Genomic DNA, 21,839 nt, shown 5'->3' on the forward strand with positions numbered 1-21,839 from the left:
GATTCTCTGCAAGAATAAGTCTTAAACTTCTGAAGGATGGAAGTTTATGGATTTAAACCACATTTTGCATGTTCTGTGGGAATGAGTATTAGGAGATTACAAGATTAAAAAAATCTTGAAAAATTGGTTTACAGAAATTGGGAGAATATGGACCCACAACCTCAACTCTCAACAGCCATGGACCAAAAAATGTGGCATTATTTAAGGCAGAATGACCTTCAGTATCAAAATACATCGTCATGAGTACTACAGTAGCTCAATTATTGACAAACCTGATGTAATTAGAAAGTAAAAGTGAGTGAGAAACAGTAGACTCTTTGTGCTCTCATGACTTTCTCTAAGAGGGATTTTGTTTTCAGAGTTCTAATTCCGTATCAGTTTTACTTGTATTACATTATTGATGTACATTATCATGAATTGCATTCAGTGAGGTCAAGTCAATTTGTTTTATTCCTTCATATATTTTATATACCCTGGTGCAACACTGGAGGACAGTACACAGAATGACATGAAGGCAAATGCACAACATAACATTGTAAGACGAATTACTACAACTAATATGCGGGTCATTTGATACCCGGGACAGGCATACTGACAATACAGAACAAGATAACTTGGTGGATGAATTATGTGTCATCTAAGTAAGAGTCAAAATAGTTATTAGAGATAGCTGTACTGTCATAGTTGTTGTCTATTTAAAAAAATACATCATCAAAGTGACTAGAGGGAGACACCCCAGTATTAGCAACAGCAGAATAAGAGTTAGTGCCCATAGCATTAGCATAATAAGCACTGTCTCTAAGGGCATAACAGCATGGATTGAACATAAAATTGCTAATATATTGGTTTGTAATGTGATTGACCTCAGTACATTTGATTCAATTGTAGAGCTAATCGTTAGTGTAAACGGTTAACCCTTTGGTTCAAACCCCCTTTAAAAAGGATTTGTTCCTCTTGTACACCTATTTGAAATTTATTTTATCCAAGCTGGAGGGAAATGTTCCGGCCAAAACATTTAGAGTTATTTGGCATTTGGTCATCAACATGAGTAATAAAATGTAGCCTATTTTATATAGCTTTATAAAAATAAATATTGCATAAATAAAATGTGCATAAATTAGCATTTACTTTTTTTATAATCAGCCGGTAATCGTATATATTATACCTTTCTTTAATTATTATTCTAATTAAAGTATATGAGATGTATAAGCAAATACATAAATAAAATACAAACCCGTGTACCTTTAGAGTGCAGTTACATAAGAACATTTCTGGGGGGCAGTAGAACTGGACTCAGCCTACCCAGCCCAAACTGCCACAGAGAGGCGCAGTCGCCCTGTCTTCCGCACACTGGCTGAAGGGCGTCGATTGGAGCCGGGCTCAGCCGATGAGTAGCCCGGATGTAAGTGAGAGGGTAGGCGGGGCGATGGAGGCTGAGCTTCGCTTTCCTGTAGATAGGGGCAGAGTTTGGCGTGTGAGAGTGGGAGATGGACCGAGGGCGCTCTTCCGAGTAGCAGAGGCGAAGAGCGACTCGAATAGCAAGAACTGTTGAAATAATAGATGAGATTGGGTCTGCGATAGCCTAAAACAAGAACAAATAAGCCACCCATCTTTCACGTCTACTTCACACACATTAACACGGCATTGATGGTAATGTATGCAAGGAAACAACCGAGACTCGGCGATGGGTAAAGAGCTATATTTTGCACTACGATTTTCCTCCTTTTCCTTCTCCGCTTTGACAATCCGCCATTTTTAGTGAAACCAAAATAAGTAGAAACTTGGCTAAGGAAGCCTATTCAGCTGTTGCAATTTGTTTACGTGTGACTGTGTTTCACTTTTCTCATTTCTAACCTCTTTTATGTTTTTGTAGGTGCAACGACCGAAGGGACTCTCAGCCCTACCAGGTAGCTTTTAGCTAGCTAGGCTGAAACAAATAAGATTAAAGCTGCACTCTAGTTCAGGCTTTTGAGGCATAGTAGGCCTCTTTGCGTAAAACATCCTGAAAAGTGTCATATCGGCTATGATTTCGATCAGAAAAAATACATCACATATACTCTGCATGATATATTCTCTTTTAGTTAAGACACAAGCCGACTGACCGTCGAATTTACCTTTAGCTAGCTTTGCAGTATAATGAGTTTCATAAGCTAATGTTAGCCTGCTAACGGCTGTGAAGTTAGCTAAGGTTGGCTAGCTGGCTAGATAAGGCCTGAATGTCTCCTCGTTTTATTGAATGTATTGTTCAAAATGATTCGTTGATGAACCCTAATGAGTCTTTAAACATGATTTAATTAAAAGCCCAGACTGGTTTGTGCGCACGGCCGGAGTGTTTAGAAACAACCGCCGAGCCAGTGTTCAACGCTGGTGACGGGTGTCAAAATGGGCAGTCTGATCGACAATCAACTGAGTGCTTATCTCAAGTTCACTAATCAGATGAATAGTAAAAACCTTACTCATACATGTCAAAAACATGTATGTCTATATTGTGATGGATAGCTATGTTTAGTTTTTCGATGACGTGCCAATGAAGTCACGACTCAACGTTTTCTTAATAACTCCTAGCTATTAATACAAGCCTGTTGACGAGATGCAACTTTTGAATAGTGTTTTTTTCTGTCTAGCAAATAGTAATTGCTACTGCATTATGCAGAAAGACTCAGGCCTCAGCTGAAAGCAAGGAATTGTTTTGTTTATTTTTTTAGACTCTTAAATACTCATCCAAGAGTCACCCAGGTAGCGATCATCGACATGAGAAGATGCGGGACAACAATGATGCCACCCCACCATGTAAAATACTCCGGCGGTCTGACAGTCCCGAAAAACACATCGACAGCACTGGTCACGCTAGACCAAAAGCTATCCACCCACACCGGGGAAGAGAGCGAGACGGTGGTAGGAACATGCAAAGCACATTTCAAATGACCGGGTTACTGAACGTGTGTAATATTTTTATCACCATGACACAAAAACTACCACTTAAGGCATAATGGTTTTTCTTAACATGAATGTGGCATTTCAGCCATTTAAATAACTTTGGTGAACCAAAATGAGAGCAGAATTCCTCATTGTGGTATGTTGAAAATGAACTGCGTGTGAGAAATTGAAGCAAATATTTGCAGTCTAATACTTTAATTTGCCCATCTAAGTAGATTATCAATAACTGATAACACCAAATCTGTCTTTGCTGTTTCTCAGAAAAACTTGCTGGAGCTAAAAAATTGAATTAGGGACATCAATATTTAGATGTGTACCTGTAATTCCATCAAAGGCGTTTAGTCAAGTGCTCATAGTTCTGGATTTTCTGTTATTTCAAACAAAGGCTACTGCCTCACTGTGCAATTATTTTCTGCTAACTAATTACATTTAATATGAACAAAGTAGAAATCACTGCTGGACACATTTTAGTTTTATGACTATATTCTTGTCTTTTATTCAAATATGTCATTTGTGATCACCATTTGAATAAGCAACAGCTCATGCAGCCTAGATAAGGTTAGGATGAGTTTCACAGTGCCACGTCTTTGGTTTTGCTTGTCATTGTAATCCAGAGTTGTTCCTGTTTAAAACATGGCTGAGTCTTAACATGCATGTGGTGTTCAGGACTGCCCTGAATTCAGAGCCTGTGCCCCAGGTTCATTGGGCCTTCCCATGCCTGGTGTGTGTACACATGCACACAAACATGTCTCTTGCATTTGATTTCCTTGTGTCCAGACTCTGAATATTACTTTGATTTTATATTTATCAGCAACATCTTACCTTGTCATTTGAGGTTTTATCACACTTAAAGAAGTAACTGCTTAACTTAAAAAACCCAATCTGACAACCAGTTAATCATATCGTGTTGATTTTTTTTTCCCTGCATTTCTCAGTATACCTTGGATGAGCAGAAATCTTCATTGCAGGGCAGACTGATGTCTAATGACATATTTTGCTGGTTTTACCCCAGTACCTGTTACCAGTAGCCTTAGTACTTGGCTGCTATTGAAATGATGGTTTATGTGCCACAGATATTTTTCACCATTTACAGATAGGAGCAGGTTAACAATAGATTTATCAACGTCAGTGTCAGCTTACCTTGTCCCAAATGATTCTGTTGCTTTTTGGTTTGAGTTGTTCCCACTTCATTTAATATTTGTGGTGATTGGTAGTGTTATGTGAGTGTTGTGTGTCAAACAACAATCTTTGGTTTGTAGTCAGTGTTTACGTTCTCATAATGAACACCCCTAGTTGCACTATGAGAAGTTAATAGGCCTCTTACAAGATCAGCTAGGGAAACTCCCCAAAAATTGGCCCCAAAAATCTGCATCCCCCCCACATCAGCTGTTTAGTAGTGCCATTTGTTAAATGTGGACCTCTGAATGGGTTTTACTGAGCACATAAAGATACATTCAGCACTTAATCACATGGGGTTAATACATTGCCTGCCATTTAATGAAGAAGACTGCATAATTGCAAAGTTTATCAAAAGGTAGAGGAGGAGATCCATGGGGTCCAGGCACATCTCTCCTGTCATGTGGATGGACTTTTCAATGTAAAGCTGTAGTGTAGATAGAGTTGGATTCTAACTTCTTGATAGAGATGATCATTTTGTGTTTTTGCTTTCTTTGTAATTAATTAGCTGTTGCTGTAAGCTGGAGGAGACGTTCAGGTTATAACTACCATCTCGTCTTCTGACATTAATAGTGGTTGCAAAGATGCAGCATTTTGAAGTTCAAGGCTGGGGGGTTATGACATGGATTTATCTTTTTAGTTCAGAACTAACTTTTTTTTTTTTTTTTTTTTTTTTTTTTTTTAAACTGCAAATTCCCATACATCTTAGCCATCCACAGCTTCAGAAACCAGACTGTCGTTTGTTGGTGTCTAAGAGGAGTCTAGCCATGTGCCTTAATCGCCCAATGCTGACAATGATGGTGTAGAAGTGTCCCCTCATTTGTCCTCATAGTATTTTGACAGTGATCATGTTAGTTCTTTACTGCTTCCATTGGAAAACAATTTCAAGGCTCAGCGGTTTTACATCTCAGATTATGTATGTTGGGTGTTGGTGTCTGTATCCATTATGAGCTCTTGCTGAGAAAGCTGGCTCGTGCACTCCAGTTGGATGTCTGGGTCCCTGTCTCCTGATCCTGCAGGCGCTGTGCTCAGTAACAGATGTAGTCAGCTGCATGAATCAGAGTAGGTAGGGTGCTTTACTGCCTGCCTGTTGTAACATCTTTGTTATATCTGTATATGTACACGAGCAGTAGCTTGCGAGCGTGTGGTTGCACACATGCTGCGTCTTGTTTCTCTTTTTATAAGACCTTTGCGGTTTGTTTTTTGTTTTGTTTTTGTGTGTGTGCGCGCACGCACTCAGAACAAACTAAACAAGGTTTTCTGGTTCCATACCTAGACACTCCTCAATGGGGGAACAGAGAAGTGTAATGACTTCTGCCTGTGATTTCTGTTGTCCTCCGGCTAACATCTCTGTTTTCATCATGTTGCGTCTAATTCTTACGTGCCACACTGCTGACCAGAAAACATGGATAATTGGTTCTTGTTTGTGTTTAGTTGGGATGTAGCCCAGTGTGTTCCACAAGTGTCAGCTGCTGGCTAATGCATCTTGTCATCACCTTTTCTCTCTGCCTTTGCTGGTGCTTCGGTAACATGTTTTGTCTGTAGTCCATAGTGAATTTCTCTTGTTTCGTGGTGACTTATTAAGCTTTGCCTTGTGTGCAGTGAAAGTTACCAGCTCAAAGTATGTTGGGCAGAGTGTTTGGGGAGTTGATGGTGGCCCCAGTTTGATCTTTCTCTGCGCTTTGATTCCGTGAAGAGTAAAATCTGGCCAGCTGTTGGTGTGCTCTTACCCTGCATACCTTTACAGCCCGTGTGGTTGGCATTTTGAACAAGCCTAAGGTGGTTAGTGCATCTGTGCTACTTGCAGCTTTGCTATTGGTTGAAGTTGACCAGGTATATACTGGCATAAATACATCACCTTACTCATGGCATGCCTTATAGAACTGCAGCATGGTGACTTGATTGCATGCAATGCATTAAATAAAAAAAAAAATAATATATTTTTTGCAAGTCATTTAATGCTGAAATTTTATATCTCCTGCTGGTTCATTCATTCTTCCTGGAAGGTCAAAGGAGTGCCTAGCTATTGAGTAATATGTAAGACATCTTAACTTGCATTGTCTGGTGGGTCTTGGGTGAGATGCTGCGTTCTCTCTCCTGTTGTCTAGATGCTTTCTAGTGGCATCCTGCGCTTCATTACCACACTAGTGGGAACTGGCACAGTGTGCTGTACTTGACTGTCTAGAGAAGTGTTCTCACTGCGCTTTTAGTGATGCAATCCTACGGAAATTCACAGAAGGCTATAGTTCATGGATAGTAATAATTAATAGTTGTCAGGTTCACCTCTTACTGGTAAAATAAAGCTTATATCCTTTCTGTAAATACTGGTATGTGGTCATAAAGGTACGCCATTCCCAGCAGGTTACAAACGGGTAATGGTTTGTCATGGTATATTTATATGTTGCATTGTTAATGGTCACATTTTAGTAGGTACCAGTGCTGGTATGGCCTTTCACCTCCCATGTGTCAGTCATGTTATTACACTGCTGATATTATTAAGCAGTCTCAGGTTTGGTTTTATGGTCTTTTCTAGCACATTCTAATCTTGGAAGAAAATGGAGTGTTTGCTTTGTGGGAAGTACAGTTCTAATGTAGTATGTGTTTTTAAGGATTGGATAATGAAACTTCAGATTTCTTTTGAATCTAAGCACTTTCACGACATGCATCCAGTGTTCCGCTGCCTTCCTCACTGACCACAGTGCCTTTGTGGATCACTAATGTAATCGTAACCTGTGCTCTCTGCTGGCACTAGAAGTCTTTCAAGTATAGACAGGTAGTAAGACTCCTTGTAGTATGAACCAATATTGCCTTTTTATTAACTTATTAGTTGTAAAAAGGGCTTTTCACTCTCATATCCTTTCCTTGATGTCCAAAGGAAAGGGTTGTGTGTAGTACTGCATGTGTTTGTTTAATATAGTATTAGGGGTTCTGTCCTGAAAGCTCCTCTGTTAGAATTCCTTTGGTATTTGAAAGAAATCTAAATTTCAAGAATATTTTCATTTGCATTATTGTTTCATTTGTTAAATTCCAAGTTGTCTTTAGGACTCCTGCTTAGCTCCACCCCTGCATAGCTTCATGGGTATGGTGTGGTGCTCCAGAGGCAGTGTGTAGTTGTCTGGGGAGGTGTTTTTGGCCCTTTTTGCATATGTACAAAGCAACACATTAGGGCAGATTGTTAATATTAAAAAAATGAACATGTCAATTATATGGAAGTGATTTGGAAAAGAAACAGCTCAGTTCAGATTAAGATGAATATGGAATGAATAATAGTTTTTGCCAAATTTGCCAAATTCCTTTTTTTTTCTAAATGCATTGTATGTAAGCTGTCAAGAATTCTGTTTGTGAATGTGCTGAATGTTGTGAAGATTGATGGGTTTATTTTTAATTTTTTGGTGCGGTGGGGGGTTTAGTAAAGGCTATCCAATTTGTTTAAAGTAGTCATACAATTTTTGATAGAGGTGAGTTCAGGTGACTTGTAATTTCCAGTTTGTGGCATTTAGATTTTTATCTTCTATCTTTTTCAGGGACCATTATTTCCCCTCAAGAGAACTCACACAACCACAGTTCCCTGCACAGCTCCAACTCGCACTCGAACCCCAACAAATCAGACACAGTAAGTGACCCCACGTATCCGTGCACCCTTTCCATGTTCCTGCGGTCATCCTAATGTTTACATGGCTGTGATAGGTGAGTGACCACTGGTAGAAGTGACTGAGGTGCCTCACAGTAGCACTGCTGATTGAGCACACACAGTCTGGGCTGCCACGTTTTTGGAACTTTCCCATAGCCACGTTACTCTGTTGCCTCATGGACTAAAGCCATCAAAGATGGAGAGGGTTTGGGAGTAATCTGCTTTCTCTGAGTTAAAGGTCTATACTGTCTATAATGTCCAAGTCTGCGAAAGGCTGGGACAAAATTATAGCTTCCAAATTATGTATTAATACATAAGTGTGTTGCACTGTAAAACTGCATACATGCACATGAGCTGTTGGGCTATCAACATTTAATTTGTACAGTCTGGACATTAAGTGAGGCTGAGAAAATGAGATTATGGCACATTGTTTTTATTTTGTTAAAAGCACATATCTATCCTAAGTCTTTATGGACCAGTGATGCAGTGGATCATGTGATATGCAAAAACTGAAATGTGTGTGCTTTTTAACAAATAAGTATATACCAAAATCTGCCCTGTCTAAAGGGGTGTTGGTCTGGGTTCCCAAAAATGTCACACTGCTAAAGGTTATCAAAGTGAGAGTCATGCCACCATCTTGCGTATGTCTTTGTGCTGGGAAGCTTTTGGGAAGCGAGTCCCTGTCTGGTTCTGTGGCAACCCCTCCTGTGTTCAGACCATCTGTCCCTTTGCTGCTGACAATCTCTGCTCTTTTGAGAGATCATGCCAGGCACGTGATCTGCAAAAAAATGAAAGATGGTAACCTTGGGGTAGAACGATACAACGCTAAGATATTAATGACTTGCTTCACTTCTTGTAGTGTTTTTAAATGAGATGTGGAACTGTTGTCAATGCACAGATGATGGCAGAATGGTTTTGTGACCTTGTGATGGCGATAGAGATCTGCCCCATCAGCAAGACACCACACCTAAATACTCTAAATATTCACTGAATATGTGTTCAGTGCAAATGATGGATGTATGTGTAAAATGTATCAGTCTGTGATTACCTGGTATTTATTTGAATGGTGGAGCTGTTGTGTTCTATCCTGGGCCGCTAAGGCCTACTGCAACCTGTGGGTTGGTGGCAGTTGCAGTTAAAGATAGCTGAAAATACTTACCTGTAAAGAAAGTTTAAAGGTGTATTGTATTGGCATTGATTTTGAGGTCTCTGAAATTGCATGCATTTTATTTTGTAAGCTGTAGCCTAGACCCAGTTACCATATTTAAGCTCTGCTCGGAGAGTCAGAGGGAGTCTGAATGCTGGGGATCACACACTACTTTTACTTTCTGAGGTTGTTAAAGCATGGAATCTGAGCGCTAGAGGTTATCTGCAGAGCTAACAGGGTCACCTAGTGCTGTAATTTGAAGACTGTTATTTTTGGCTGCTTTTCTCAAGCTTCTAAATGGTGTGTTTGCATGTTATCGCTCAGTAAAAGAGCACTGGAGTTTACTTGGAGTAAATGAAGCAGCTCATTCGTAGTGATCCCAACCCTTCATGTCTGCCCAACATCACATAATCCAGCAGGCAGCTTTTTTCCCCCCCTTCTTGTTTTTTATTCCAGTTAATGATGCACTTTTGTTTTTGTTGAGCTTTTCAATAGATGGTGCTCTGTGGAAGGTCTGAAGGAAATGAAGCAGATGGATGCAGGATTGCCTTCAACTAGTGCTGTGAACTAAGATGTGTGAATGTGTCATTTATGGAGCAAGACCTCTGCAAAGTACAGTAGTAAGACACCTAATGAAAAAAATATATGCATGGTTTTAATGAGAGTGCTCCTGAGAAAGTAGCATTTTATAAATGGATTTTTATGTCAGCACCTCCAGAGTGACAAGTTCTTTAGTCTGGATAGAACTCGCGGTTGTGTAGTTGAACTCGTCCTTGAGTGTGCTAAAAATTTGAGCACAAAGTTGGAATGAACGAGCAGCATGAGTGTGCCCCGATCCCAGCCTGGCTGTGCACGAGGGACTGTGCCCCGATCCCAGCCTGGCTGTGCACGAGGGACTGTGCCCCGATCCCAGCCTGGCTGTGCACGAGGGACTGTACAAGAAACAGTCACCTGTATGCTCAGTCTTAAGTACTCTGGTGTTTTTTATGAACATTAGAAATGCAGAACTCTCTCAGCCCCTGTTGAATTCACATCCGCTCCTGCTGCGTGTATTTGAACAATTGTCTACCTCTGCAGGGAAATTGGCATCTTTGCACTGCTTTGGTCAATTATCTGGTTGAACTGTAAAAGTCTAGAACATTTTCACTTAAATTTTCCATCTGAAGACTTTTAGTAGACATTCTGCTCGCTACCAAACTTGCAGGATTTGGTACCAATAAAACAAACAAACCCTGAATGGGGTGGCCAACTAGGTTTAGATGTGTCATTTCTGTCTTGTCAGTGTTTGGCATCATGCCACTATGAGGCGAGGCAGGGTGAGGCTGCTGGAGCACGGCTGACGGCGCAAATGCCTTCCCTGCTTCACCCGGAACTTCTTGCTATTGTGCCGTCCATACGTAGCGCTGCACAAGTTAGCCTGTGGCGCCTCCCGTGTGTTATCGTAGCTGCGCTAACACCGGCTCAGTGTGGTAGTGTAGCTGTCTACGTGATTCGTTTAGCTCTGAAAGTTTGTCTCAATGTTAAGCAGAATACTAAAGCCCTAACCGTTAGGTTAGGAGAGGCTGAAAAGCGCTTTTATTAGATCAACACTTGATGCGGCTCAGTTGACATAACTGATATTACTAGCACAAAATTGCCTCATTTAGCAAACCTAGTGCATGTTCATGGCTGCATTATTATTGGGTGAGCCATGCACAGAGGAGAGGCTAGTGAGAGGAAGGTGGTTATTGGTCAGACTGCTAGCTAACTAAATGACCTTAACATACCCACAAAGGCACTTTATCAAGTGGCCCATATAAGGTCAGGTTAAATTGAACATGTTTTGCCTTGTTTGGAGCGAAGGGAAGAAGTGACGCAGAAATTGAAAGGAGGTTAATGAGTTGTTACTTTTTTGTATCAATGATGTGTGTGTGTATACGTATCGATGGCGTGCAGCCGTCAGGCGGCCTGCGTGTCGGAGGAGGAGGAGGGGCTCGATTAGATTAGAGCGAGAGAGCAGCAGCCTGCCGGGCTGATGCGCCTATGGCCGCTTCAGCTAACATTACACGCGCTTGCATCAGGAGACGACCGACTTCATCGCGCTCTCCACAACCCCCCGCCCCCCGTGATCTCATTATTCCTTGTCTGCTCTTCGTGGTATTCTGCTTTCCTGCTATGCAGTGTTTAGTTTTAAAATCTCTCTCTCTGTGCCAAAAATGGCATTGCCCCTTGAGCTACAATTTTTTCAGTGCTTATTTGTTTGTTGGGGGGGGGGGGGGCAATTTATCTATTGATGCATCTGCTCTAAAGCAATATATTTCAGTACAATTACCGTTTTCTGAAAATGACCACCAAACTAAACAACCCAGTTCAGAATTCATAGGGTTGTAAGCCTCACATTTATTAATACAGCCCAAATGGAAAAGATGTAGACTCAGGTCGAGTCATTTTCTGATTCTATTCCTCTTGCAGTATCATTTAGAAAGTTGATGTTGCAAAGTTTGTTACTTGGCTGCTCTGTGAACGTATCTGACCTATGAGTGTGGATAAACTTGTTGAATTTTCTGGTTAATCATAATTTATTTGTTCAGTTCTGCATTGATTCTTAAAATGAATGTAATTAATCTCATGAATGCCTTTTTAAGTCTGTGTATTGCTTCTATAAATGGACTCGTTGGTCTAGTGTCTGGTTTAGTTTTGACCCTTTAGTCTTGCCATTCACTAAATGCATTGTATTAAATGGTGAGAAACAAGTTCATGATCACAATTCGTGACGCACTCTTATGCAGGTGATTAGCTGAAACATTTGAAGACTTTAGAGTTTACCATTGCATTTTCATAGAAATTCATGAAGTAATAGAAATGGCCTTCTGTTGGGTATTCTGGTCTTAGCCTGTGGTGTCCACGCACACATGAATGCTTGTGCCAGTGCTTTGCATATGAAATCTTGTTTACTTATTGATGTCTTTCATCAGTGTTTACTCTACATGAATGTTTGCTCTATGTGAATGTTAATTTAAATGGTTTTAGCCAAAAGTTTATGCTTTTTAGTATTCATGCAAAAAAGAAACTAGTTGCGGCTATGTAGTCCATGTTCCCATTTTCCATCATTCTTTGGGGGTGGGTGGGTGTGTGTGTGTGTGTGTGTGTGTGTGAATTTCCAAGTGTTCTACTTTTTATTTCCCATGTATTCTCCAGCCATATGATCCTGCGGATGACTGGTCAGAACACATCAGCTCTTCAGGGAAGAAATACTACTACAACTGCAGAACAGAGGTGTCACAGTGGGAGAAACCCAAAGAGTGGCTGGAGAGGTAAACGCACACAAGCGTCTAGTGTTCTGGCATTCTGGGTGAGGGAGATCAGCTGGAAAATCTTAAGTTCCCTGAATGTTGTGTGAAGTTAGAGCAAGGTGGGCTTTTGGTGGCCCTGGTAACATTTAGTCTGCAAGTTTTTAAAGATTTTTTTTCAGCTTTGGAGACCATCACATTTAAGAAGGTCTTGAGTAGGAGTGGCTCACTAAAGTCCTGGGAGTGTTTAGAGATTACTCTGCTCAGACTCTGCACAACTGCTGTGCCTGAGAATCAGATGACATCTGGAATCGTGTTCGAGCAGGAAAATCATCAGTTTGGATTTTCTGGATTTGTTTCCATAAAACATGACTAGCTGTCGATTTCTCCAAACACCTGTCCCATATGCGCAAGAGTCTAAAAGTTGACAGAATACCAAGGCTTTAAGGGGCTCTGTTAACAGAAGTTAGAGTGGCTGCTCTGAGCACCGTTGGTGTGTTGTGAATCATTTGAGTTGTCAACAGATTCTTGTGTTCTGTCTTTTTCAAATAATTGATTTAATTGCGGGAGGACTATACCTGACTGTCCTTGCTGAGTTTAATACTGGCTCTTTTGCATTGTCTGGTCTGGACTGAATTCCCAGGCACTACTCACAGTTGGTTTGCTACAGAGACATTAGTGAAGCTGCTTTTGGCGATGCTGGGGTTTTGATTGGGCTTTATTCAGATGGTTGTCTAAGTCTGTAGCCTAATTCGGATATATCCACTTATTAAATGCAATATAAAAATAAGTGAGCTTGTGTGAGGATGTAAATCAAGACACATAATGTCAGAATGTGCAGCTTTTAACCAGACAGGATGTTACCCACTGATGTCTGTGTTATATAGGCCTAGATATGAATGTAGTCCCCCCCCCACCCGGCAGGACCGTTTGTTGTGTTGTTTTGGTTTTGTTTTTTCTCCCCCACTCACTCGCTCACCCACTTGCTCTTGTGTTGCAGAGAACAGAGACAGAAGGAGGCGACTAAAGTGGCAACAGGGACGGCAGCAGTGGTCAACAGCTTCCCTAAAGACAGGGACTACAGGCGCGAGGCCATGCAGCCGGCCCCCGCCAGCTTCTCCAGCACCAGTGAGTGGCAGCCTATGACCTTCACCAGAACTCTTTTGTTAATGGCAATGTGTTGGCTACACACATTTTGTAGTGTTGGGAGGGGGGGTGGGGTGGGGTTTGTTGAGTGCAGAGGTTGCAGTATAAGTACTTAAGTGAATGTATTGTGAGCACCATCTTGTGTTTTGGTGTTGCATGTACACCTTTTGTAGATCTGAGAGAAACCTTTTGAATTTCTCAAAAACCCAAATTTAGGTTCCTCACAATATTGTAGTTAGAACAAAACAAACCCAACTTTAGTCCTCGAAGACAGTGATCTACGGAATGGCAGCAGAGATGTGCTTTTTGGCAGCTCAGCTTGTGTGCACTCTAGAAGGCACAGAGAGATGGACACCTGGAGTGCTTACGCGGTTCTGCTGTATGCAGTTCTGGCGATGATGGATTGATTTGATTGGGGGCTGGTGTGGGGTAACAACACTGATCATTTACAGGCACATCATGGCATTTTTCATTGTGCCAGGGCATCTTTGACCCAAATCTTATTGCTGGATAGTTTATCCTGTTGTATTTGGGTTGAAAAATCAAAGTAAATGTCCATTTACCTGTTTCAGTCTCTCTGGGGCCATCAGCCTGGCCACCTCTGATAATCTGCTCTAAGGTGATTTCCAAGCAGAGCGTGCGAGAGGAAAGCCAGCTATGGTGGTATGTGAGCAGCTCACGTGTGGTCATTTTGCTGTAGCAGGCCTGAGTTCTCTCTGTTCACTTGTTACACAGCTGCGTGCTAATAACAATATCAACACCCTCTCCACTAGGGATGTAAACCTTTTTGGTCTCATTGATTTGATTATTTTAGAATTATTTTTAAATCATGCACTGAATACACAAATAGAACTAGGAGAACTGTTGCTACTATTGCGGCGTATAAGTGATAAACAAAACACCAAGCATTCATTACATTCTTGACTCTGGATTTAAATTTTTAAATGAGCATTTTATTTTGGCCAAAAAAAAACCCTGACAAAAACAAATGAAATCTTTATCAGTTCTACCACAGTGGAAGGTTCAGATCTTTTCTACTTCTCTTCACGCTGAAAACACTGCAGCAGTGCTGTCGTTCGTTCTGCTTTTTCTCCTGAGGAGTTGGGGACGGAGCATAGTGTGTACTGCCCCGTGTGCGGGATGACTTCTCCCTAGCTGTGTGAGCTCTGCTCCTCCGTCACTCCGCTTGCTCTTGGCACGCAGCAGTCACCGTCCCACTGACTGCACTCTCTGAACTGACCTGCTGCTTTCCTGGAAACGATGAGAAGCGGCGCAGATGAGGGGAGTTGGAAAACGGCTTTGGCTAGGCTCCCTTCATTACATTTACTTTCATTACTGTGAATCCAATCTTGCTGATATAGTTGCATTCAATTTACCTTTATGGCTGGTAAATGTCAGGTGCTCTTATTCAGAGCAACTCGTGTTTCTCACCTTTATCGGTATGACTGTGTGTGCCCTGAGAATTGAACCCATGATCTTGACGTTGCTTGCTCAGGTGAGCTACAGTAGCTTTACAGTGATATCACTCATTCTGAACATTTAAATTAAAAACCCAATAAATGAACACGCATGATGGCTACAGTCATCAGCAGATTTTCAAGCAGATTTTTCCTGGATTTCTGGCTCGATGGGTGTTTTTTTGCTCCTTTGAACAATCTGATTTTAATAACCTATTTTATACCTTGCTTGGAACCATTTTGTCCAACTGTGCGGTTAGATTTGTGGACACGGGTAGTCGTAGCGTCCGCTGTACGTATCATTGAATAGGGGAAAATTGAGACGTTGACATTGCCTTGCATTTTGGAGACACATGGAAACTTTCCCTGTGTTTAGGTAGACCTTTTTAAAGCGTCTGCACATATGAGAGAGCCTTCACATATCTCACCTCCTGGAACAGTTTGAAAAGCCCCGCGGGGAAAAGTCTAAATCCAGAATTAAAGGCGGGCTGGGGGGTGTCGTTGTGAGGGAAGTAGAGAGAAAGTGTTGCACATGTAGCTACTGTTCTGAGCCTCTCTTTTAATGCTCAATTCTTTTCTTTATCCTAAACAGAGTCGGTGGTTGCCACAGAAAAGCCTTCCTCTCTCACCCCTTCCTCCTCTTCCTCATCCGCTGCTGTGTCTGGCCTAAGTGCCGTCAATCCTGCTAGCTCTGCCTCTAGTTCTACAATTCCAGTTTCTCCGGTAATGCAGTCACCAGCTACGCCCACCATCCTTCAAGACCCCTCCCTCCTACGCCAGCTCCTCCCAGCTCTGCAGACGGCGCTGCAGTTGAACAATGCCAGCGTGGACATGGCGAAGATCAATGAAGGTAACTGCCACAACATGAGCGAAATTTAAGTAGCAGAGATGAATGAATGCATGCCTTAATGAAAGGCTGTCACTGGAATAGTTGATCATTGATTTAAACGGTTTTAAATGTTCGATAAATGAGGGACTGCGTTCCCTTGGGCTGTTGGCTCTGAACCAGCTATTGTTGCTCTAGAAACGGGCTCTGCTTGTGGCTCGGAGGAGAGGCACATATGTGGGTGCTTCTTGCTGAACTGGCTGTTTGCTAACTGCGCGCGTGTTGTTTCAGCAGTTGTTTGCTGATGTCCCCTGCCTTTAGTCTCCTTGAATGCTACCCAGGTTTAATTTTAGACCAGAAGCTGTGCGGTTTCATTGCTGCCCTAAAAGGACCCCCCGATCGCTGATCCATAAACACTTTTGACAAGTACAAGGCTTGCAGGTCTGTTTGCCTGCTCAGCTGAGGCTGGAGCAAGCGGGATTGCTTCAGAATTAGGTTGAGGTGTACCTTCCCATCGTTTTATTTTTTCTTGTGATTATGATTTGGTGTACCTTCTAAAGGGCTGATGTCATCCAGTTTGAACAGTTTGGCTTCAAAATTTGTCCTTTAAAAGTGCCAGATCTCCCATGACTACATGCTCGTTAGTGTTTTGTGTGTCTTCCCACCCAAAAATTGTAAAATTCCCAAAGTGAAATGTTGGATTTCACCATTGGACCAGGCTGCATGAAGGCCATTCATGCTCACATCTGTCTGTTGTGCACTGGGAGGGTACGCAGACGCATGACTAGGTATTTCAGCTGGAGATGGTTATATTTGCAAGGCATGAATGATTGATTGATTGATTACTCCGAGTATTTTGTCTAAATGCAATGCACTTCGTAAGTATGTTGCTGACTGCTTGCTCCTATTCTATTCTTTTCCCTTTGCCCTCTGTGTGCGTGCGTGTAGTTCTCACAGCGGCAGTAACGCAGGCATCGCTGCAGTCGATGCTCCACAAGATCCTGACCGCTGGTCCGTCTGCCTTCAACATCACAACCCTGCTGTCCCAGGCTGCTCAGGTCTCTAGCCAAGGTAAGAGCCTCCACCTCCATCCGTGCGCACGCGCTCACCGAGTCCAATGCTCAGCGCCGTGCTCTGGGCAGGCTAAGGCCATCTCGCTCCTACGCTCCCTCTGTCAGAACGTTTCTGCTGCTGGGCAGACGTTCCCGGTGATTGGGCCGGTGGCAGAGCTAGTTGTGTTCTCCAGACTGGCAGTGGGGCAGACTTGCTAAGGCGATGTAGACGTTTGAAGACGGTGCCTGTAGAGTGAGTAGGAGACGATAGGATTCTCCTCTCCCTAGCCTCACAGGCTGCCTGAGGGGCTTTGAGTCTGTTGTCCTTCTTCTTTTCCTGGTTTGGTTTGAACTCATAGTTTGGCTTTCAGTTCCGTTTTGTCTTTGCCATCAGTAGATGCATGTAGAAGATGTGTGTGTGTGGGGGGGGGGGGGGGGGAGTTGTTTGTTTTTTCCACACAAAGTGGTAACTTGGGTGGACCTGGACGCGGTCCGTGTGAGGTTGGCCGTTCTGAGAACCTTTTAAACTCGAAACATTTGTTTGGCGGTCCTTTTTATCATTTTGTACTGCTGCAGCTTTTGATGGGGCATCATGCTTGATCAATGTACTGAGTCAATGTCTCCCTCTCTGTCTGCCTCCCTCCCCTCTATCTGTTGTGTTTTTCCTTTGCTTGGAGCAGCCCAGCAGTCCAGTCAGTCTCCGATGTCTCTGACGTCAGACGCTTCTTCCCCACGGTCGTATGTCTCTCCCAGGATCAGCACACCCCAAACGAACACAGCACCCCTCAAACCCCCCCTCAGCACCACGCCCGTCTCCTCCCAGTCTAAGGTAGCCACAGGGGTGTGCCCCCCTCCCCCCCCCCAATACTCTCACAGCTTCACATCACAGTGAAAAGTCATGGGAAGCTGCTATGCTGTGCTTTCACTTTGGAAACACTTACTGTGGTGTACCAGATGTTTGGTATGTAGCATGTTCACACCTCATCTCTCTTTCTTTTTTTCTTTCTTTTTGTCTCTCTCAGCACCAGGTAAACGCTCTTGGGGTTAAGTCCAGTTCTCTTCCTCCGCCTTCATCGCAGCAACCCCTCCCCTCAGACAAACAGCATGACAGCAGCACCTCTCCACGGACACTGCAGAGACAGAGGTGTGTGTGTGTGGGTGTGCATGTGTGTTGGCTGTCCCAAAGCAGGAGAGGGTGGCTCCTCACTGTTTGTGTATCTGTTTTGGTTTGGGTTTGGGTTTTTGGGGGGTAATCTGGTCTTGATCTGTTTGTGTGTATTTTGGCATGAGGTTTTTGGCAAAATGTGGTGTAATTGTGGAAGACATGTTGCCTGATTTGTATAAATGTTTGTAGAAGCCAGATGGGTTAGATGCTGCTATGCCTCTTGCCTAGATGTGCATGCAAAAGCACCTCTAGAAATGGGTAGATATTGCACTGGATAGTGAAATCTGATCAGATTGTGGTGTTTGACTGCCATCTTCTGGTCAGCATTGGAGCAACACCTGCAAATATATAGCCATGCTATTTAATTGTTTTGTCTCCTTAATAGTTATTGTGAAATGCGTTTTTATTTTTATTTTTTTAATTTTATTTTATGTAACTTAATTTGGATTGTGTGTGTGTCTGTACTTGCATAGCTGATGAAATGCCCTGTTGATCTGGAAACCTTATGTGCTTCATTGTAATGCAGTTCAAGATTAGTTACTCACTGGAATCTTGACATGTGCTTATTGCTATAGTCTAAGAGTCTAGTAGAAAGCATTTTATTTCTTCATTTAGTGTAGGGCGTGGGTCAAGTAAACTAGAGCAGCAGCCATTGGAGGACTAACCCTTCTCTGCTGTGTATTCCCTGCAGCAGTCAGCGAAGCCCCTCGCCCAGTCCCAACCACGTGAGCGCCAGCAACAGTGGCAGTAATAACGGCGGTAGTGCGGCGCAGGGTGGCAACGTAGCGGGCGGGCCGGTGCCTACGGGCCCCGTGGCGGCCGGCGCTGGTGCGAGCAGACCCACCTCCTCCTTCACCCCCTCCCTGGCTGCGCACTTTAACGAGAGCCTGATTAAACACGTGCAGGGCTGGCCCGCGGAACACGTGGAGAAACAGGTACTGCTCTACACACTGTTGCCACACCTCACACTGCCTGTCTGCTCTGGCTGAATGTGGAGCGTTATGGGTACAGTAACAGTGGAGTGCAGTGGAATACATTCACAGGTAGTGTACGTTCATGCTGTAGCTTGCTGTGTGTGAGCATGCACTGGATGCTTGACGGTTCTTAATCAGAAAATGCATGTGTACGGGGGTCAGCTTTTGGTGCTATAAATCCGTTATTAATGTTGGTGTTAACTAAAATCAGCTTGAGCGTTATCCAAAATGTAGAATGCAAAAACCTTTCAAATCTTGAAAGTAGGAACCTTCATTTGGCTAAAGCTCTTACTGTTAACGGTTAGCGCAGCTGCTGTCAGTATGGCTTCTGTGAACATGAATGATTTAATTTAATTTTAGTGTTCATTATTAGTGTTGCAAGGAAGGATTACTAGAAAATCAGATATAAATGCTAGTAGACATGTTGATTGTAACATGGTGTTGAAGGGAGCACTTAAGTTGAGCTAGATTAAATGTTTGTACCTGTCTGGCTGATGAGACACTTGAGAAGCCCAGTAAAACGAAAGTGGTAAATGTCCAAAAACTCCTGGAGGTGATTTGTTTTAAGAACACTTTCACTAGATTGCTTTTCTGTCTGTCACCATGATGGTCCTCACTAAAACGGTGCTAAAAATGTCAGCACAGTCCAGCTGTAGTGAGGAGCTGTCAAGGAAGCAGCTCTCCCTGCCTGTCACTTATTTTGTATGTGCATGCAGCATATAGAAAAGAGTAACTGCAGAACACACATGTCTTGGTAGAAATGTTTGTTTAGAGGGAGTGCGGTTGGACGCAGGGGGTAGCTTTGGTGGAAGTGGGCAAGATCTATACAGCTGATTACAGCAACTTTTAAAGATAATGGCAGGATAAGACCCAGGTATTGTGCTTGGTGCGTTCAAGATGGAATGGGGTGATGCATTTGTGCGTGTTTGTTTTTCCGGGCGGTCCAGGCCTCGCGGTTACGGGAGGAGGCCCACACCATGGGCAGCCTCTACATGTCTGAGAACTGCACGGAGCTGAAGAACCTGCGCTCACTGGTGCGGGTGTGCGAGATCCAAGCCACACTGCGCGAACAGAGGTAGCCACTGCCTCCAGCTTCTGCCAAGAATCACTTGCAGCTTGCTTTACTGTTTGAACTCATAATAGACAGTTGAGTTGGAGTAGAACTCCCACGCTTAGTTGTCCTGATATTTGTTTTGTATTGTTTGTTAGTGTTTTGGGCCCATGGCTTTCCTCGTAGAAAACTAAGGATTTCATGCTCTTATGGTTGTCAGTGTAGAGCATCAGGTAAAGTTGAGTATTTGTGCTTAATACCATCTTATTCCCATCTTCCCCTTCTCTCACAGGATACTTTTTTTGCGACAACAAATTAAAGAACTTGAAAAGTTGAAGAATCAGAACTCCTTCATGGTTTGAGAACTCTGGGTTTCTTTGGTGTGGTGTTTTGAACGGAAGGAGATAAGAGGTAGGGGAATGAGTGGGGAACCCATTTTGTGCACACGGAACCCTGGAGAATAACAGTTCTGTTGTGCTCTGTTCTGGGCCCAGTCTTAACCCTTGAGCTGCAGTGGGCTGTGGATTGAGGGTCGGGGACGGTGGGAGTGGTCAGAGAAGGCCACGGGCCAGCCCGGGTGGAGTGCTTTTGGGACTTGCTCTTGCCAGGCATCCTGTATAATGTAGATTTCTTGTAGATGTTATTTCCATGTTGTAAATATGTTTTGTAGAGGAAGCCATGCCTATCAGAAAAGCTTTTGACATCCAAATGTTGAGAACTAATCAGCACCGATATGGACTGAGGGTCCCCAGTGTCTCCATTCCTCCATGTGCGAAAATCTGACTGCAGCAAAACCTCATTTTGAAAAACAGAATCCAAAAGCGCACTTCAGAATAATTCTCCATGAGCCATTGCCTTGAGCATGTACAAGATCTGCATGGAAAAATGGTGGATGATCCAGTGGGGGCCACTAGTGGGGATGAGGACGCACAGCCACGCGGACATGCGTGCGCGCGCGCACACGCACGCCCTTTGTCTTCTGACCATGCACTCCTCCACGTTCTAAAACCAGTTTTACTTTCCCATTCTCTCTGTGCGTAATGGTAATGATGCTAAATGGTTAACTGAACTTTTTCCCCCCCTATCTGTTCCTTTCACTGGTTGCACTGTAATGGTACCACTACCCACCCCATGCAATTTCAAAGGGTTTAGATCATGTCTGTGCCCAATGGTTCAGTGGTGTCTAAACTGCCCCGATGGCCCAGCTGTGCCCTCTGTCAACATCAGTGCCCGCCTGTGTGGAGGAGAATGTGTAGGCGAGGAACTGGGGGGGGGCAAGTCCTAGCTCAGTGAGCGAGAGGGAGACTGACGGGGAGAAGGCTTCAAAGCCCAGCCCACCTGCCACCCAGTTTGACTTCAGTTAAGAATGGTGGAGTCGTCCAGTTGTCACCAAGACCTTTTTTTTTTTTTTATTATAGTTGTTTACCAGACTTTCCAATGAGTTTATTTTTCGTATTTCTTTTCCTTACTCTTATTTTTGTTTAAACTGTATTTTTAAAAAAAAGTGAGTTTTGCAACTTGCATTTAAATCCAAGAGCTCATTCCTTTGTACAGTTGCTAAGTAATAATGGAGTTTAAAAAAAAAGTTTTATTAAAAGTTGCAGTGATTTACTAGTATATCATATGTCGTATTCATAAATTATTGCCACACATTTTCCTTTGCACCCTGATTGGACAGAGTGGAGCCAGTGCTACTGAATAGGAGAAAACTCACGGATGAGGACTGGACATAACCAACCCCGCTACGTCAGAATCAGGGCAGGGTCACCTGGGGTCAGAAGGGCAAATGTGAAATGTATGTATTGTAATAAACATGCTAAAGTAAAACTGATTTCTTTTTTCTTTCTTTCTCTAATTTTTCTTGAGTGAGATTATGGTAGGTTTATTATTAGGGTCTGTGTATCTGATGTATAAGGGAACATAATGACGGTTTGTTCGCGGGTTCACTTTTCATTGCGACTCTTGTATTGGTTTTCCAACCAAGTAACTTACAATGCCTCTGTGCCGT

At 43.0% G+C, this 21,839-nt stretch overlaps 1 protein-coding gene across 4 annotated transcripts; it reads left to right on the forward strand.

The window, feature by feature from the left end:
• The first annotated feature begins 1,446 nt into the window (after positions 1 to 1,446).
• waca (WW domain containing adaptor with coiled-coil a) lies at positions 1,447 to 21,662 on the forward strand. 4 transcript variants are annotated; one of them, XM_035533386.1, is made up of 14 exons: positions 1,447 to 1,688; positions 1,874 to 1,907; positions 2,706 to 2,895; positions 7,638 to 7,726; positions 12,069 to 12,184; positions 13,161 to 13,288; positions 15,356 to 15,613; positions 16,538 to 16,660; positions 17,322 to 17,470; positions 17,664 to 17,785; positions 18,498 to 18,741; positions 19,719 to 19,855; positions 20,124 to 20,242; positions 21,510 to 21,662. In XM_035533386.1, exons 1-13 carry the CDS (start codon positions 1,648 to 1,650, stop codon positions 20,191 to 20,193), a joined length of 1,701 nt encoding a protein of 566 aa, XP_035389279.1. In that variant the 5' UTR covers positions 1,447 to 1,647; the 3' UTR covers positions 20,194 to 20,242; positions 21,510 to 21,662. The 4 variants fall into 4 exon arrangements, with proteins under 4 accessions (XP_035389279.1, XP_035389278.1, XP_035389281.1 ...); XM_035533385.1 differs by having other exon boundaries at positions 20,124 to 21,662; XM_035533388.1 differs by having other exon boundaries at positions 19,728 to 19,855; positions 20,124 to 21,662.
• The last annotated feature ends 177 nt before the right edge of the window (positions 21,663 to 21,839 follow it).

Source organism: Electrophorus electricus, chromosome 14 (genome assembly GCF_013358815.1).
Source record: "Electrophorus electricus isolate fEleEle1 chromosome 14, fEleEle1.pri, whole genome shotgun sequence".
Taxonomy (NCBI): Eukaryota; Metazoa; Chordata; class Actinopteri; order Gymnotiformes; family Gymnotidae; genus Electrophorus; species Electrophorus electricus.

Coding starts and splice junctions, on each gene's coding strand:
- waca (XM_035533385.1), top strand. CDS start 1,648: ATGGTAATGTATGCAAGGAAACAACCGAGACTCGGCGATGG. Junction 13,289..15,355: donor CGCCAGCTTCTCCAGCACCA/GTGAGTGGCAGC, acceptor TATCCTAAACAG/AGTCGGTGGTTGCCACAGAA. Junction 15,614..16,537: donor CATGGCGAAGATCAATGAAG/GTAACTGCCACA, acceptor GCGTGCGTGTAG/TTCTCACAGCGGCAGTAACG.